This window comes from Oxyura jamaicensis, chromosome 2 (genome assembly GCF_011077185.1).
Source record: "Oxyura jamaicensis isolate SHBP4307 breed ruddy duck chromosome 2, BPBGC_Ojam_1.0, whole genome shotgun sequence".
Taxonomy (NCBI): Eukaryota; Metazoa; Chordata; class Aves; order Anseriformes; family Anatidae; genus Oxyura; species Oxyura jamaicensis.
In genome coordinates this window covers 51,742,122-51,761,876 of record NC_048894.1, presented here as the reverse complement: position 1 = coordinate 51,761,876, position 19,755 = coordinate 51,742,122, and the positions used below count along the sequence as shown (strand labels likewise).

General features: G+C 38.4%; 1 protein-coding gene across 1 annotated transcript; it reads right to left on the bottom strand.

The window, feature by feature from the left end:
• Window positions 1-354: 354 nt before the first annotated feature.
• DEK (DEK proto-oncogene) lies at window positions 355-19,316 on the bottom strand. The gene is made up of 11 exons (XM_035318566.1): window positions 19,177-19,316; window positions 17,717-17,863; window positions 15,781-15,882; window positions 15,211-15,320; window positions 11,569-11,663; window positions 10,949-11,069; window positions 9,717-9,899; window positions 6,507-6,639; window positions 4,102-4,250; window positions 2,784-2,852; window positions 355-1,990 (listed from the first exon to the last, which is right to left on the bottom strand). Exons 2-11 carry the CDS (start codon window positions 17,850-17,852, stop codon window positions 1,979-1,981), a joined length of 1,110 nt encoding a protein of 369 aa, XP_035174457.1. The 5' UTR covers window positions 17,853-17,863; window positions 19,177-19,316; the 3' UTR covers window positions 355-1,978.
• Window positions 19,317-19,755: the final 439 nt, after the last annotated feature.

The window sequence follows — 19,755 nt, the reverse complement described above, 5'->3', positions numbered from 1 at the left end:
ACATAATTAAAACTGACCAGTGTATTTACATAACAATCACAAGGAAGGTAAATTATTTGTAGAAAATCCATCTGAAAACACAACAGAACTTGACACAAGTAACTTACCGCTTTTAGGCAGGACTTCTAGTGGAATTGGAAACTTCTGTCATTTTCAATTACAATTTACAAAGTGTTCTTTATGCTAAAATATTTCAGGGGGAAAAATAAATCACAGAAGATATAAAATCATAATTTGCTGCAAGGACATGCACTTCAGGAAAAATATCTTTAAAGCAGAGAGGCCTGCTCAATCAGGCTTGAGTATTTCTACCAAATGAGATAGAGACAACAACCTTGTTTCTGAGTATTTTTTTTTTTACTATACATTTAAGCAAATGTTTTATCATCAAAATTGATTTACATTTTTGTGAAAGACATTTATTGAATACAAAAAACCCCGTTACATTCAGCCTTCTTATAAATGATTATATGCACAGAAATTCAAAGTGTATGACAATTAATGATCTAACTGGCTGAACATTTTCAGAATTTAGATCACTTATGAACCCTTATTTCCCAACTGTACAATAATAAAATTCAAAAATATGCTTTGTCTTTCCAGCAATACTGTAGTCAGAGGGATTCTTTGCTCACGGCGTTAACAGCAACCCACACTTTGGCATCTGTTAGTAGTTCACAATTTTAAGTGTAGGACTTTCCATATTAACAACATGGTGTACGGAGAACAGAAACCTAAAGAACAGAAACTTATGCAAAGAGTTTACTTTGATCCAAAAAGCTCTGGGCCAAAGTTCAAGACTGCAGACTTAAAAGTACCATTGCACATGCTGAGGCACCAAGGCTCAGGTTCAGAAGAGCTTTTGCTCTCGGAACAGAGCTTAACCACACACTTAGCGATGCCTGATCCAGAAGCCCCACTGTGGGCTTCCAAAGCCCTCAAGCCTCCCAGCTGCACATTCTATACACCCACTTCTGAGACATTCGGCCATTAAATCAAGACACTAAAATAAAAGATTTTGTAAAAAGTGAAATTTGAAAATTTCCCTATAGCCTTCAGAGGGATTTTATTTAATATGTCAAACCATTGAAACAAATGTACCTGTAGTCTTTGTACAAAGTTAAATGCTGAAAAGCTTAAGTATAAAACTACAGTTTCATTTCTGTACAAGGTAAGATGGGAAAAACACTGTAAAACCTCAACTCATTTGTAGTTTCACAAAACTTCTGCATCCCACTTTTCATCACAGCCTCACTGCTGAACAATGACATTTCATGTCATAAATCCTCCGAGATAACAAGATTAAAAAACTGATTTGCACAAAAGAAATCTGAAGTAACTTTATATACACAACAGAAAGCCTTTTAAAAGTACAAAAATAACATCTATATGCCAATTAGTTACCATGCCTTAACAGTTGCCTCAGTGCCTACACATGCAAGACAGTAATCCAAATTTAGATAACTCTGTATCTGTAGAATGTATCAGAATATGAAAGACATTAACATGTGACTAACTCTTGTTATTTTCAGAATGGATATGTATTCAAAATATTTTTTAATAACCAATACTGCAATATTCCAGTCTCTGCATGTATATCCACAAATAAACAGCTCTCATCTTCATTTTAAAATCTTCTGCAAGCTAGTAAGGCAGACTAAACTATGATGGTTCTAATGAATCTAATTATACAAAGCAATTCAAAATGTACAAAAACTATAAAAAGGGAACACTTATTGCCATGCACAAAACTTAAGTATGTTCAACTAAAAACTGCATCAAATGCATGTTTAGTTTAAAAAAAAAAAAAAGATACACAACGTGATTTACATCAACACTCTTAGCATTAGATCAGCAGAATCAGCTCTGACTAAATACCACAAGGGTAAGACACATTCCTTTTGCTGGTGCCTATCAGATCTTCAAATCCATGGGAACATAAAATCAGGAATCTTCAATTTCCCACAGTCAAACCAGATCATGAAATCAACTGAAATGAGAAGTGTATTAGTTTTCTCCTTCCTCTAAATGCAATTACAAATAGCCTCTCCTTTAGCATCAGACTATCAAGAAAATACTTTTGCTATCACAAAAACCAAGAACATCCCTGCATCAGACAGATTGCTCTTATTTATGCCTTTGGTGATAATGACATGTACATATGTACGCACAGCACACAGGTACAGCTATGTTCTAGACAGCCATAAATCGTTTCAACATCAGAAAATAAAACCACATGAAAAAAGAAAAACTCAGAGGCAGCATCATAACTGTGCTCTCAGAAGCACAAGAAGAGGGGTGCAAACAAAGAAAACGTATTTATCTTTATCCTTTTTTTCTTTCTCTTACTGCCAGAGCTTTCCCATCTGCAGAGCTTATACAATCTGTGCTGTTATCTATGAATGTATACGGTCAGTGCATGACTTGTGGGGCAACCTGCAGCCAAGGCTGCAATTAAAAGAAAATACATAGCTTTCAGAGAGTCAGAAGTCATCAAAAAATACTGTAACTTTAGTTTTAGTTCTGCTTATCGAAGAAACTCATGTAGTAGTAGTGAAATGCTAACAAAAAAGGTCTGGACTAGTTATTTTAGGAAGAGGAAAGCAGGAAAACCCTCCACCTCCCCTTCCCACCAGAACTATTCATGTTTATCAGAAACTGTAATTTGGGGTACCTCCAATACTGTACAGGAGGCTATTGAAACCAGTGTAAAAGGATGCCATGCCAATTTTTAACAGACTGCAAAAAACTATAGAAAGTTTTCTAAACAATAAGGTCTTTACCTCTTTGACTGTTTTTTTAATGAAGTCTTTTCTGTCAGACAAATCATAACTAGGATAGTTTTCATACACCTACAAAAAAAGAATAAAAAATACAACCTCAGGTTACTTTCATTCAATGTGTTGTATGAATAGAAGAAGCTTAAATTAAATTAGGGCAAAAATTGGAGTTGTACCTGATAGTAGTACAACTGTCAAAATTCCCTCTGTTAATTTTGATCAGAAAATTTAAATGCACACATTTTTTATGTCTGGTCACCAAGTGAATTGGTACTACCAACACAACAGATAAATAAATGGGAACGCCTATCTTGCCATGTCAGGAAAATTAAGAATTCTCCAGCTTTTGTCTTACATGCTAAGTAGACAGATGCCCCCTGCATTAGGGTGGGAAGCTAAAATAATAATAGGAAAAAACAAAACCCACAGTTTTTTTATTTTTTTGGTAAAAAAAGTGAAATTGTGATCCTCAAAGTCACTAACATAAGAGTCAACATATTTAAGTGCTATACTACAACCACTCTTTGGTTAACCACCAGGATCATGGTGTGGAGGGATACCACACAAACAAAAAACTAAATGCCAATGCTGACAGTCAACGCAGAATACTTTATTCCACTACACCAAGTTTCAGACATTCTAGAACGGCTATAAACACGAACAGACGTTTGTACAGAATACAAATGTAGTTTTCTCCTAAGATGAACTGCTGGTTTCATTTTCTCAAGATAACTTTGTGGAAGTACCAAGAAAACAAACGTGAGATAACTGACTCTAGGAAGTATCAAAGTAACAGTATTGTCTGTGTGGTGGTCGCTTTCCTTTTCCACCCACATTCTTTCGTGGCTCCTGTTCTGAAGTTTAATGACTCCTTTGCAGAACGCACTGAATTCACTAACTCACCTGAGAGCTATTCCTCTTTCGGTGGTAGGTTAGCACTGAACGGACTCAAAGAGAATACAGGAGCAAGGTGAGCAGGAGAAATGTGCACAGAGCGGGACACAGCCCTCCCCTTTTGACATTAGAAAACTGCTGCACTATCTCAACAGCTCTAACACTTGCACTTTGCAGTTTTGGAGGTAATACTGCTACTTTCCACATATCTGATTTTGATTTAGAGATTTCCATTCTTGTGTGGAGCATCAGCGCTGCATACCTTAAGATTAAGGATTTCCTTGCTGTAGCTGTTGGTAAGTAAATAAATCAATGCAAAAACACTGCTTCAGAAAAAATATGTGGAGTGCAAGCCACAATTGACAAAAGTATGTTTATAGACAACTCACTATCTAAAAGAAAAAAGATAGCAAAATCATTTGCTTACCTCCTTGCAAATTTGTTTCATTGTGACCTCCTCCAAGTTTGCATTGGCCAGCAATTTCTTGACAGTTTCCTTTAGTTCTTCATCTGTGGGTGGTTTCTTCAGCTTTTTAATTAAAGGTTCATCATCTGAACTATCCTCAGACTCACTTTCTAAATATGAAGAATAATTTGTGTTGTAATAAAAGATTTTAAATTTCCCTGCCTTCTTCTGCCAAAACGAAAGCCACCAGAACTTTTCCCAAACAACTGATGCAGATGGCCTCCCTCAAAATGGCTATCTTGCGAGACCATTGCTTTATAAACAAAGCTAATGCTGGCAGTATTACCTTTACTTATGCCTCTGCATCACTGTCCATGAACTATCAGTTTACAAATCAATATGTACTCTAGAAAGTATGGGACCAATTACACTTATATATCAAACTAGAAAAAAAGTTTATTATAGCAATTCTAAATTGAGGCATTATGTACCTAACAGTACCTATCTGCTTTAAAAAGGAGTTTTAATTTATTTTTCCCCAGCAGTCTTGCCCATTAAGGTCTTGTAATTTTGTAATGTTCTAATACAAAACATGCCATCAGGAAAACTATGCCAACAAATGAAGAGATTCATAGAGGAAGTTATGTGAAAGGACAGGGCATACAGATAACACTCCTACAATCTTTTCCAGCAACAAAAAAACTGAGACTGAATTACTAACTTCCACTCAATTCCTCTACTCCCAGAGGAGGCACAGATCAGCAGAGCAGATGCCAATAGATCTACAGAATGAGCATTCAGAAAGACCTACTTAACATTTTGATTTTCGTAGGATGAACATACACTCAAAACAGAAATGGAATAGGAATAAAGAAGAAATGCTTACTTTATACGTGCTTTACAAAGATGTATATTACATATAACATATATTTGTGATGGCAAAATGAAGTGTACACAGGCACAGAATCGATCACATTATTACTGCCAGCAGACAAACAAAAACTGAGTGCAGCACAGGCTAGGTAACTGCTGAGAAATTTGGCTACAAAAGACGTTTAGCATAGCTCTATGACTGGGAGGTGCTACTGTCAACACGCTGACAAACTGGGTAGTTTGAATTGCTGCGTGTTCCGTAGCATACGTATGCTGGTGCTGGCATTAAATGAACTGTCTGCAGCATACGGATATATGCTGGATTAGTAACACAGTACAGCTGGGACAGAGGCATGGCTGTTTACTCATAGAAGGTCAGAGAATTTAAGGCTGGGGGGGACCTCTGGAGATGATGTGGTTTAAGCTGCTTCTCAGAATGGGGACAGTGGACTGGGTTGCTTGGCTTCCTGCCTGAACACCTCCAACAAAGGGCAATGCCACAACTGCTCGAGGCCCCTCTTCTGGGGGAACACCCTCACAGTGAAGCTTTGCTTCTCCTAACATACAACTGCAATTTCCCTGATGGCAGCTGCATCTGTGTCTCCCATCCTCTTACCGCACACCTTCAAGCAGAGCCTGGCTCTGCCTTGCCTTTCCTCTCCCACTCAGCAGGCGCAGGCTGCAGCACGGTCCCCATTTACCCAGCTCTTCTTAAGGCTGAAGGAGCCCAGCTTGCTCAGCATCCCTCCCACACCGTGTGCTCCAGCCCCATCACCTTGCTGGCCCTCCACTCCAGGCTGTCCGCACCTGCCTTGTACAAGGGAGCCCAAAGCTGGGCACAGCACCCCAGGGCAGGCTGACAAGTACTCAACATGGGGCAATAATTAACTGCAATAATTCCCTCAGCCTGTGGCTACGCACTTGCTGAACCAGCCCCGTGTTCTTGGCTTTCCTTGTCACATGGGCACGCTGCTCACTAGGGTTCAGCTCAGTGCCTGTGAGAACCATTTGCCCCTAACACAGCTCCTTGTCTGCAAAGTTGCTTAGAAAAAAAACCAGTCTGTCCCTAATAGTACTGCTGGAACCTCTACATGGTATACTGAATGTATATCTTCTATGTGTATTGTCAGATATGAGAAAACTAAGAACAACAGGATGCACATACAACCCGTCTGTGTTACCAAAACCACATTGGGCTGCTGAGTAAGAGACATACACAGTGGGATATATACTACAGCATCAGTTATAAGATTCACGTAAAATCCCTATAGAGGCACTAACGGAATTTCACTAATATATTCCCAGCAGAAGATAGAACTAGGTTGATACTTTCAATGTATAGGCAAGTAAAATGTATATGCACACAGATAAGTTATATAAAGGTATACTCAAAACAGAACATTTTTTAAATATTACCATTTCAAGGAAAGACGCAAGTCCATTATTCATCAAATTCAAATTTTCTTCATAATTAGGTAAAGAAACCTGCCTTCTAATAAACATACCCTGTTAAGCTACAAGACAACATAGGAGGAAAGATTTAAAGCATTTACCTTTTCTAGAACTGTTCTGATTCTTTTTAGTAGTGCTGCTATCTGCCTTCTTGACATTAGCAGCCTTCACAGCTTTCTTGGGTTTGGAAGTCACCTTTTTAGACTTTTCTCTTTTGGATGCTTTTCTAGGGGGCTATAAAGAAGAAAATGGAAGATTAAAATCATGGTTTCTACCCGAACAATCCATTCCCCTTTCCAACAGAAGGGATGATTTCCATTGTTGATACAAACTAAATCAACAGATTTAATTACTACATTTTACTAGCAATTTCTACCTCTATGCCATTGAGGGAATATGTTCATATTCTTTTAAATTTCACATCGTCCCTCAACAAAGACTCAAACAGCTAGAACTTTTTGATGATACCAATAACTTAGTTGTACTACAATGTACCATTTGTAATTACTTAGCATAGAATAGTTTGAGCTGGAAGGAACTTAAAAAAACAACAACATCTAGTTCCAATCCCCCCGACATAGGCAGGGATACCTTCCTCTAAATCAGGTTGCTCAAAGTTATAGTTAGTTATAACTAACTTATAACACTTCTTAAACACACACAAAAAACACAGTATGTTCACTGTGTTCAATTAATTTCTAGATGCTATAGCTCCATAGGACTACATGCAACTGAATTCTTTTTGCACTAGTTAAGAACTACATGAGCTAACAATTTGACCAGTTATTGTGACTAGTAAACTCAAAAAGTTACTGCATTAAGTTACTACCAACAGGGGAAATTGGGAACATTAATACATGTGGTGTCTCTATGTATAAATACATCTATCAGTGCATTGCATTTTTGGCACAAACTGTGTGCTTAACACACAAAATCTTTACATAGTACTTCTGACAAGGCTAAAAACTTTCCTCACAGACACAAATACAAAACTTTGATCAGGAATAAAGAGAAGGAACATCGTGAAACAAAACAAATGAACTAACAGCAGTTACTAAATTCGTAAGTCTAATTAAAATTTTAAATGGCAGCATAGTCAACTGAGCGAACTATCACACCTAAAAAAAATTAACATTAGGTCCTACAACTTTTAACCACGTTTCCCATTAATATCTGGTACAACCCGTGAAACTAGTATTCAGTAAAACAGAATGTATTTATTTATATTGGCTTGCTCACTTATCATTGTACTTACAGCTACACAATTACACAACAGTGTTAAGTGAAGAATTCAGACCTTCATTGTTGAAATTCAGGAAATACACTCAATAATCACCCCATTAACGAAATAAACATTCATGGATTATAACTTTTGAGTTTCTGCTAAAGCTCCATCACTAGCTACAAAGTCAAAGGTTAAAATCCGTACTCACATTTAAGCTTTTACAAAATTATGCTCCTTCAGCACACAAAAATATTTCAGACATTTTTTGCTTCCAGGTAACTTTTTTTTTTTTAAAAATAAAAACCCTGCAATCAAGAGAGGCTCTTAACATGGTGCCAGCCACTCCCTGCCCAAGATTCCAGCAGAACTGGGGTAACAAAGCAGATGTTACCTACATCCTTCAACCTGTAGTATGTTAAGGAGTATCGTAAACCTAGCATTTTTAAAATGCTGTCATCTCAAAGTTGTACAAAGGTACACATTTACTACTTCACCATTTCCTATATTAAAAGTAATGTGACACAGTAGTGTTTTTGTAGTAATTAAGACTTTGTTTCATGCAAGTCAGCTTCATTTTCCAAAGACTTCAGTGCACTCAGCTATTGCCTGGCAGACATCTAACTCCTACCTTTTGAAAGAAGACAAAGAAGACCCAGTTAGATCAATAGGGTTTACTTTTTTTTCCTTAAATACTCGAGTTCTTGAAAAAGTTTCTAAAAGCAGACTCCTGGCTCTGAAAGCCACGTTCCTTTCCTCACAGCAGGAAGATTGTACTGCTGAAGAGATGAACAAATATAAAATTAACTTTTAGCATTTCAGCCCTCCTTTGACTCACTATTTCTGGGGGAAGAAATTCAGAAATTAAGTTTGTTTTATGGAGATGTGAGGAATTTCCTTGAACAATCTTTAAAGTTAAAATGAGCACCTGTCGAAATGACAGTGTTTGCATCAATGGTTGAAGTTATAAACATCAGCTTTATGACAAAAGACTTTTGTTACTATTTTCTGCAACTCAGACTGTTTACTTAGTGTTACACTTGCAATAGAGGGAATGCAACCCAAGTAAATAATGGTCACACTTTCCAGCCAAAGGCTCTGTAGCTTACATAAAGAATTTTCTGACACTAGTTGACTACTTGCGTTTGTTTCAGGGCTTTGATTACAGCTAAAAAGGTGGTACTGTCTAAATCAAAATACAGCATAAGATGGAGCCTGTAGCTCCTTCTCATTTCTTTTTACCATGCTTCAGGCATAAGGACAAATCAGTGGCATCTGTATACTTACACTGGCTCTCCATGTGCCTATTCTGTAAGTGCTGGACTGAAAGGGAATGCACATAGAAAGGTATTTTGAATTTAAATATAAAGTTCATTTCATTCCTCTCCTACTATGAAAAACTGAAATAAATTTCAAAGAAAATACAGAAGAACTTCAAATAGTGAGGTGAGAACGCTCTGGAGACTGCAGGGATCTCTGTAAGGCTGCTTACTATGTTGCTCCCTTTAGCTTTGTGATCCAAGACACAGAATGCTAAAAGAGAAATTATGACAAAATCCATGGGAAATGTGGAACCAAGATCTGGAAACAACACAGCTGAGTAGCTTAGGGACATCTACTGAGTTCCAAGTTAATTGCTAGATAACCAATCAAACCCTACACACAAACATAGATACACAGTCAAAAAATCCTAGGATTTTTTTTCTTTTAAGTGAAAATCACATTAATAAAATCTTCACAAAATGATGTAGGAATTAAGTTAATTATTAGGTTTCAATTGCACTTGAAACCATGACTGCTCCTAAACGATATAGGGCAAATATTTGTAAGGTGTGTATATATATCCAAAAATCAGAATCTTTGCCTTATGGATTCTCTAACTTTAATGCACAAAGAAATTATGACAATAAATTGAAGATGTGTTCCCTTTTCAATGTTTTGCCTTCAAGCCATTCATTCAGTAAAAACATCACTTACCTCCCAACCTTGTGTGTTCCAAGAATTACCAGTTGACAGTAACCACAGTGACAAATTGCAGACAAATACTTTTAGCCCTATGTTGAAAAACAACAACAAAAATCCTCATTACCTCCTCTTCACTTTCTTTTTCTTCTGAAGAGTCATCCTTTTCCTTCTTTTCATCTTCCTCACTGCTAGATTCATCTGACAAGATCTCTGGACACTTGGTGCGTTTTGCTTTTCTCGTTGTTCCAGTGCTACTGCGCTCCTTTTTGCCACCTTTGCTTGGTGTTTTTTTGGACTTCGGCAATGGCTGAGAGACAGGGATGTGTTATTCAAGTAGGAATACAAAAGTGAGTTTTGAAACATATAAATGCTTTCAGATCATGTGAAAGAATAGTAAATACAGAGGTCTTTAAGTTGTCATAACAAAAAACAAACCAACTGTACATGCTACTCTTATACCATAAGCAGAAATTCATAGTACAGGGATAAATCAGAGTAAAATGAAACTTAAGTTCACTTATAAGCTAAGCATCACTTTTACTCCCATAAAGGAATAAATCTTACATCCGTCAAGGATTAGGGAAGGGAAACAAGAAAGAACAATTTAGAAGGAATCTTTTACATTACCCACAAAGGCAAACTTTTTCTTCTAGCAAGAAATTAGATGACAACTTTTCAGGTCATACAAAATTGCATTTTGTTGTCACTCGGTACCAGTGTGCCTAAGGCAATGTGCAGACTTGTTCCTATTAGTCACCAGTGTTTGCTGGGAATAAATTTAATTTCCTGAGCAATACTCTCACTAGTTAAGTTCTGATTTTAGATTGAAAACTGAGGGTTGAAGATTACTAACAGTTTAGTAGTCTTGGCAGCTCAATGCAGCGCATTAGAATATACTAGATAAAGCAAATATTCCCAGCCCTGCAATAAATTCCATTCTGAGTGTGATTACACACACTTGTCAACATACGGTGTGCCCAGGTACATCTGACTGTTTATGTTCCTGTGTTTTCACGTTTTATTTCTTTGTTCTGACACTTTTTTCTTTCCTGATTGTGTGTTACGTGCATTCTGTCCCACTCACCCACAAAGCTGAAGCTACTTATGGCATTCAGATATCGATGTTCCTAATTAGCTTCACACATGCTTTTGAGTGCTAACAGCGTACAACATGTGCTCTTACATGTAAGAATCTTCTATAAAAGTTAAGATCTTAACCTAAGATCCTTAGCAAGCTAGAGCACATCCCATTAAGGATGTCTCCAGTAGTAGTGCTACTCACTTTCAAGAATGGAGACAGCTGCATTTTTCACTAATATAGAGCTATAAAAACAAGCATAGCAAACTGCATCTCACCTTGCCTGAAGATTTTGGGTGCATCAAGAAGTTTAAGATCCTGGTTACCAGTTCACTATTAACTCCTGATCTTTCCAAATCAAGAACTTCACAGATACTTTTCAACATTGCATTTCTAAATCTGGAGGGAGGAGTAAGAGGAAAAAAAAAAGATTCAGTATCACATTATAAATGACAGATCAACATTTGACTGCTGGAAGCTGCTGCCTGGCTTATGTCTGCAACCTGAAATTCTTCCATTTGTTATGACTAGCTATACTGGCTTACATTTTTAAACCCCTTCAGTCCATAACAACCAAGCTGCAGCCATTTCTCCTGTTGATAGAGGAGGTGCGTATGTGGGGAAACAGTTTAAAAAAACACCTACTTGTTATGTTAGTTACTACAAATCACTACATTTATTTGACAATAGTTCTAGGAATAACACTGTACTTTCAATATACAACGAGCAGACAGTTTAGATTTTGAAGAAGAAAGGTTTTGAGACATAGAGGGGTGAAAGGGATGAAAGCTTGCACCATGAATGGGGTGCAACATAAACTTTGTGAAGTAAAATTTTGAAAATAAAAAGAATGTAGAGTATGAGTCAGACTATATTAAGTAGCAATAGAGATCATTACTTTTTTAACATTTCCTCCTTTTTTTTGTATTGGTCACTTCCTTTTTCAAATGGAAACCCACTGAACTGACCCACATTCTTCTTTAGGGAAGCAACCTAGAATAGAACACACAGATTACTTTTCTTTAGGGGTAGCTTAAAATACGCCATCCAATTATGTTTGTTAACTTTTCATACAAGAAAAATCTGTACTAGCATTTAGCTTTCTGTTGATGAAAGCTTGCATCCACTTCAAAAAAAAATATATTTATACAGTTTATGCTTTCATTTACCTCATGACAGCCTACGACTGACAACTACAACAATTAAGTTCCAGTGGCCTTGGTAAGTTAAATCATTTTAATAACTTACCTGGTAAAATCACCTGCCATTTTGAGCTTGTTTAGAATATACTGCATTATTATTTACATGTTTGCACAACTATGATCATTGGAAGCTTGTCACATGACTTAAACCATATATGTCGCTACAGAACAGTGAATTTCGCTTTTACTATATTTAAGTCTTACATAGGATTGTGATTCTACATTTGAACGTCTACCTTAGCATGACCAATTTTCACATTTACATACCACCCAATTTACAAGGTTGATCATTAAGCCTGCAGTCTGAACAGGACTGAACTTTCATTGCAATAGCCCTTACAGTTGGAAATCACTCCATCTAGAACCTAAAATATATTTAGTGCTTTGATTTATCTCTATCTCCTCTAAACAAAAAAGCAGTTTAAAAGAATCCCTAGATCTTATTGAGATTTTTTAACATTATCAAGAATAATCTGAACTCACTTTCAACCGGATTACAATTTGTTTCTGGTGTTTCTCCCAGTTTACAATTTTACCAAAGCTAAACTCCTTTTCCCAAGAAAATGATCTTTGCCCAGCACCTTAAGAAAACACGCAGATGATACCGGTATGTTTTATTGAAAATGTTAATCACTTGGCAAAGCACATACAGAATGTGCATACAAAACAACACCTGATCTTCATGACATTAAAGATATTTCTGAGTTTCCTACAGTTCTGATTACAGCTTTGAATGAAATTGTATTGATATATAATCAAATGGAATATATTTTGAAGTAAATAAATATATTAGCTTTTAGGTCAGAGGCATTGCTTTCACAAAAATTAATGGAAATACAGTATTTGAGAATTTTCCTAGGACTAATAGTTATGTTCTTATAAACATAACTATAATCAAAGGCAATAAAAACAGTATTAAATAGTCTGTAAAATACTGACTCTGGTCAATGAGTGATGGGGCATACTTTGTGTTACAACATAAGCTTCCAACACAAGGTTGCAACATAATTTGTGTCTATCACATTTTAGGTTAGAACACAGGTGTTACTGAAAAATGGGTGTAGAAACAGAATAGGTACAGTTATTTGAGAGAAACTTTCCATGATAAACAGGTGATGATTAATAGGTGGAAGAAATACACTGTGACATGACAGAATTCTATCTCAGACACTTCTACAGATGATGCTACCCGATATCCAGAAGCAAAACATCCTGCAGGTGTATCAAAACTTCGCAGGAAATCACAAGATTGTTCTAAGAATACATCAAGGGCAATGATTTGTAACCAAGCAACTAAGGCAGCAGGATGCTGTGTAAGCTCAAAAACAGCATGAAAAATGCTGCTTTGTTACGTGGACTGTCTGTGTATAAGCTAAAGTATTTGTACTTCAGTGTCATAAAGTAGATAGAGCAACTGAGGATAAGCAAACCAATTTGCCTTAAATAGGTTTGATACGCCATGCGTAATCAGAATGAACCAGACAACTGAAGGGGTGTTTAGGCGACCTGTTGGAGAGCACAACTTTGCAGGGCCATTTGTACCTAGGGAACCATACCAGTAGTGTACAAGGCAGAGATTGCTCAGGTGACTGCATCAGAAACAGCATGCTTCGGGCAGCAGGAATGTGGACACCTACAGAAAGTAGTGAGGGTGACCTAACGACTCAGATCACTGGGACTCTAGAGCAATCCTCTTTAAGCAACTGGCTGGGTTCTCCAACTCAACGCTCGTAAGACCATATGTGATAGGGCAGAGCAAAGCGGGATGGAATTGCATCCAAGTAAGTTGTGTGGGAGGGAACAGTGACTAGCTAACAAGATTTAAGAGTGTTAAATACCAACTTATATCATTTTGCACATAATTGTGAAACTGCTAATAGTCATGTGTCTGTCAGTTGATAACATTATGTATTAATAATTGTAGTAATTTAGTCATCAATAAAAGTTTAATGGAGTTGTTAGTTTCTTAGTAGCTTGTTGCTTGTTTCTTAGAAGCTTGTTGCAAAACAATAAACTTTATAGTCCCTTCAATGAGTCACTCCTCAGACCTGCGAGTTAAAGTGGGAGAGAGGGACTGTGAGGTCATGGTATCCCAGTACCACCACTGGAAGAAGGTATAAAAGCACTACTGGTTTCAAGAAGGATAAATGGATAGTTTCAAAACTTCCACTATAGAGCTAATTAAATCAGAAAATTACCTGGTCCTGTCATTCCACCTTTAAAACAAAAATTAAGTTCTGCTGCAGAACAATCCAAATGTTTGCAAACCTCTGTATGCATTGAGCTAGAAGTTCTCGTTTTGTTTATTGCCACACTAAATAAATACCATAATTCACATAAATAGTTTTTAATGAATATATATTGTTCTTTCTTCTGAATGGACCTTTGCTTTGCCATTTAAACAACCATTGCATTTGCAGCAGTGGTCTGAGACACTTTAATAGCATGCACTTGTACTACTCAGTTCTTGATTTCTGCGCTAGCCAGTTAAGTTTCCAGAATATCAGAGCAGCTTAAAAATAAATTCCTATAAATATGGTAAGTGTACTGAAATGGTAAAGTTTAATCTGCCTTAATTTCCCTATGTCCATTTCATTCCTTTTTGGAAAGAGAATGGGTCACCCTTACTCTGAAATTTAAGACAAGATCAATGCCACGTAAAAGGCTCCAAGAAAGATTTGCTATTACAATTTGTTTAGGTTTCATTTTCAGATATAAATGCAAGTGTATCAATTTTTAACTAATATTTTTGTTGAATCTTATTTTAGATAAATGAAAAAATGACTATAAAGATTTTATATATTAATGTGATTTTACTTCTATTGTTTTGTGCATATTGAAGGAGAAAATGACCAGGTAGGTAATAATGTAGTAAAAACCACTAACACAGGTATCAAACAAAAGGAACTGAAGTACTAAGAAAAAGCTACGTTGAACAAAGTAATGATACATGGAATACTTCACTATGACTTGCACATAAGCAGTTTTACCATGTGACTCAAATGACTTCCAACTCATCCTAGTAAAGTAACCACTCCCCTGCACACAAAGAGGGAAAACAAAACAAACAACAACAACAAAAAACAACAAACAGCTCTGTTCAATCAGGCTTACAATTCAGTAAATGTTTCCACAGGATCTTTAGAGACTAGTTTACAGAAGTTAGAAAAAATGTGGGCTTGATTAACTATTCCTTTAATACTAATTTTCTAAGTAGTTTGTAACAAATGACACTTAAAAAGTAGATCCACATGTGCAAATGCAAAAAAACTTTACTACAAACCTTTTCACAATGGATGAGAACTAATAAATATACAAGATTGTTATTAAGTTCTTACTGTGCCTGGCCTGTTGTAGAGGAGTTTGTGTAGGTTCCGAAGTTCATCTGTCTTCTTTTTACTCAAAAAGAATTGTATCCTTTCAATTTCACAAAGTTTTTGTCCTTTTCCTGAAACAGTTAAAATCAGTTGTGTGATTCATCACATTTATATTTACCTATCTGTTTCTGACTTCAAACAGCTATATTTTTTTTAAAAAAAGCAAAGAAGTTCTTTCAGCATAGCATCAGACATAATAGGTCAAACATTAGGCAGGGTTTTTCCTATCAATTAGGCACCATGAGTGGTATTTTCTCTTTACTACTTGATACTACCAGGGTTCACAGGCTTGGCATTTATTTTTATTTGAGATGCTCCTGTAATTTTTAGCGGTGGCTAGATACTGAGGAACCTATTCAAGATTAAATTTAAATATGTAGTTTTCATATAACTGTAACAGCCTTACTATTTTAAAACGTATCATGATTGTTAGGTTAGGTCTCATCTACAACAAATTAACAATTTTATCACTTGAGAGGTTCTGTCGTAATTCCCAATACTCACAATTCTTATGTAAGAGGTCAAACTTACCTGGTGTAATTGTAAAAGGTTCTTTTTGTAATGAGGACACTTGCATGGTCAACCGGTCTACCTTCTTCTTCTCCCTTTTTCCTTCAACAATGAGGCTCTTTTCTGCAAAATACAGCTTCCTTAAACATAGTGTTTTTCATGACATGACCAGATTCCACTGTAGTGATAGGCAATACAACTGCATCATTGCAATGACAAACCAAAAAAAGATAATGATATAACCAAGTACTATTACACTTTCAAACCTTTGGCTAAAAGGTTAAGGGGGTTTTGTAGAGCCATACCTCACAGTCTCTAGTTCGTAACTACAACCCTACATTCCACCTAACCTCAATGAGAAGAATAGATGTTTCCTAAAGAGAACTGCACCTCATGATAGGGATGACAACACCATGCATTTTCAGAAACCCAGCCTTCCGTCCTTTCATCACCTTTCTAAGGTATAGAGCTGTTATTTTTTTGCCATCTCCCTCTGCCACCCCTAGCCCCTACAGGCACAGTTCCATTCTAGCTCTTTGAGGGAGAATAACACTACCAGATTGGCAAAAGGAGAATCCAACTTGCCTGCAGCCTCTTCCCACTTGCGGCATGGGGAATCTACACAGTAGTGTCATAGCAGCAGCAAAAACAGATCCCTCCCACAAGGACAGTGGGACTGTACTAATCCAAACACAGCTGTACTGTACAACACTGCAGAGCACAAAACTAGTGTCACTGCTACTACAAGGATATTATTCACAATAATTCTGGTACTGATTAGTCCTTCTATTGGAAAGTGTTCCTGCCCACTGCAGAGGTGTTGGAACTAGTTGATCTTTAAGGTCCTTCTTAACCCAGACCATTCTAAGATTCTATGAATACGCTTAAACTGTTTTATCTATACATTGCATTTCACTACTTTTACAGTACCACACCAGGACAAAAGCCCCAGGCTTCACAAACTGAAACATTTCACAGTAAAACACTCAGCCTCAAAGCACTCGTCACACTGTTTTTAGCAGATAGTGCTGTTCTAGCCTTAATATCAAAAAGCAGCTTCGTAATGTGTATGTACATAATTGAAACTGGACAATTACCTGCTGACAATGTAGCAAAACATACTTTGGCATATACAAGAAAGAGCTGATTGTAAAAGCTTAATTACTCTGTTGTTCCCCAAACAGCACATTTTTTCTGCCACCTTTCCTGAAGACAAAGCTCTGCTCCTTTAAGAACCTAAGACCATCAGTGACTTGGTTTTCACTATGCAATATTGCCACTCTGTTTACACGGATGCTTTCATTTGCACAATAGTTGCCTAGGGATTTCACATCAGCGTTATTCCTTCATCACCTCTTGTATTCCTTGACTACCCTCTGCAATTACATGCTGCAACACAAGTCCTGCCTTGCTTGTCCCTCTGACATCACAATTTTTACTGGTAAAATCAGTTGCATGGAATTCTCCCACCGCTATAACTAAGCTTTGGTACCAAACAAAATAATTCACAGTAGTAAGGCAAACAATGATATCTATATTACTCCAAAGCTACTTCACAGATCTTTCCAAGTTTCTTTTGCAAACATGGATCACTTCAAAGTGTTATTGGCAAAAAAAGGATTCTTTCTTGGATATGCATTTTTTTGTGTGTGTGAATAATTTGATACAGGATGCTGCACCTTATAATCACCTAAAAGTTTTTCCAGCAACAAAAAAACATACTACTGTGTGAATCCAAGATGCCAGCAATTCCTTCATTCTTGCTTGAGGAACATCAGTGTTGTTGCTTCCAGGTTTGTCTGTTTTAGTCTACTGGGAAATTATTTATGATCTGAGAGAAAGATGCACTGTAGAATCTTCTAATATTTCTTGTAAAATTAGCTGAGAACACAGATGAATGCATTCAATCAGCTCAGCATTTTTAAAAGACAAATTATTCAGTGGAAAAAACAAGTACCCTTTTCTTCTTCCTCCTCTTCTTCCTCCTCTTCATCTTCATCACTTTCCTCAGCTTTGTTTTCAGCTTCAGGTTGTTTCTCATCTGCTTTCTCAGACGACATTGTATCTTCTTTGGATGAAGCAACAGAAGACATGGTGTGTATTACTGTAAAAAACAGGAAAACCATGAAAAATAGCACTATTGCTTTTTTTTTTTTTTTTTTTTAAGTATATTACAATTAATGTCATAGTGCTTCAATTGTGACTGGTTACATAGTTTAAAACACTAACTAGACTGCAGATACACAACGGAATAAGTTTCAGAAGTTGTCATCCATCTTGCAACTAGCCGGGTTAAGAAGTTTAAAAGTTTATCAGCTCTTTCCACACACACATCTGCAAGTGTGCTTTGTGAAACTTTCAGAAACACCCACTCAAAGCAAGTGGCGCTGTACTAGGAAGAACAGCAAAGCTTGAAGACGTCACAATTTTAATGCACCCTGTTATCAGTTATTTCTGATCGGAGTTATCTAGGCATACGAGTTCCCTGATAAATTCAACAAGCTGGGTATTTAGATGGGAAATGGGAAAAGTGAAAAAAAGTTATGAGCAACTTGGAAAAGTAAATGCTGCTTTCAGAACTCAAATAGCCATGAGACAACTTAGGGCTCAAAGATGCTTTTTGGTTTTAACCTCCAAGTCTACAACAGAAACTAATAAATGTGTCACACAGTGTATTTAAGAGGAGTCTTTTTCTAGCACTTCAAGTGGATTAAGTTTTAACTTAAAGAAATATCTCACTCCGGTGAGTGCCATTTCCCTTGTGACAGAGACTGCCTAACTAACAAAGGAAGACAGCCCTATCTCTTCAGTTTACAAGACTCTAGCTTTCAATATCATTCACTGTTTACGCTTCTGGAACACAATACACCATCAGTTGTTTAAGGTCTTGAGGGAAAATATCACGTTAACCATTTCCTTTTTCCAAAAGTAAAGCCAGTATATCCGCAGGAGATCAAACTCAATGAACAACAACTAAAATAGGCACACGGATAGAGGTTCGCAGGTGGCAATAAAACCACGAGTTTTATTAGCGAAAGGAAAATGAAAGCTTAGTCCTCTTTGTTTAACGACGAGGAGAAAAAACATCTCTTTGGAGGTAAGGTATCTCCTTGGGAGCGTACTCGGGGCAGTGCCCACAGGAGCGAGCCAGCACGCAGCCCAGCAAAGCCTCCCCTTCCCACGCAGGCAGGGGGCGCTGAGGGAAGCCGAAAGCTTCGTGCCCCCTCAGCGTGAGGCGTGGGGGAGGCGCAGGGAAGGCGGCGGCGACACACGGCGCCTGAGGAGCCCTGCGGCGGGCAGCGCGGCCCGGCAGCAGGCCGGCTGACAGGGCGGCTCCGCAGCGGGACGGAAGCCTCGGTTCGTTCCCCCTCGGCACCATAGGGGGCTCTCCCGTTGGGGGAGGCGGCGCGGACCCACCTCAGCTCCGGCTGCAGCCCCGGGGCCGGTCCCGGTGCCGGGGGCCCGCGGGGAGGCGGCGGCGGCGGCGAGCTTTTCAAAATGGCGGGCTCTCGGGCGGCCAGGAGGAAGCGGGAAGGCGGCGGCCAATCAGCGCCCGCGGCGCGGCCGGCGCGAGGAGGCTGCGCGGCGTGCTGGGGGGGGGGAGGGGGATGACGTCAGGGCGTGCGCGGCGGGCGGCTGAGGGGACGGGACGGGGGGGCGGCCGCGGCGGCCGCAGCTCCCCTCGCCTCAGGGCGGCGGCCAACGGGCGAAAGCGGCCGTTGGAGGGGGAGAGGGAGACGGGGAGCGGGGCTCCTGGTGTCCTGGGACCCGGGGGTGGCAGCCCGGGTCGAGGCGGCGGGTGTCGGTGTCCCTCCGGCAGCGAGCGGCTGGAGGGGAGGAAGGGGGTTAAAAAATGAAGCTGATTACAGCTGTTTGCCTTCTGGGCGGGCAGGAAGCGCGGCGATCGGCGTGGGCTTGGTAATTAAACCAAAGCAGGGAACGTGCAACATAAACATAACCGGGGCAATGCGGAGGAAACGCTGCAATTTGTACACT

Bases quoted from the DNA above. Each gene is read 5' to 3' on its own strand.
- DEK (XM_035318566.1), bottom strand. From the start codon at position 17,852: ATGTCTTCTGTTGCTTCATCCAAAGAAGATACAATGTCGTCTGAGAAA. The intron at 9,900-10,948 runs GTGAGATGCAGT...CCTGTCTCTCAG, and splicing joins ACCCAAAATCTTCAGGCAAG to CCATTGCCGAAGTCCAAAAA. The intron at 6,640-9,716 runs GTAATGAGGATT...TCTTCTTTATAG, and splicing joins AAAAAGAAAGTGAAGAGGAG to CCCCCTAGAAAAGCATCCAA.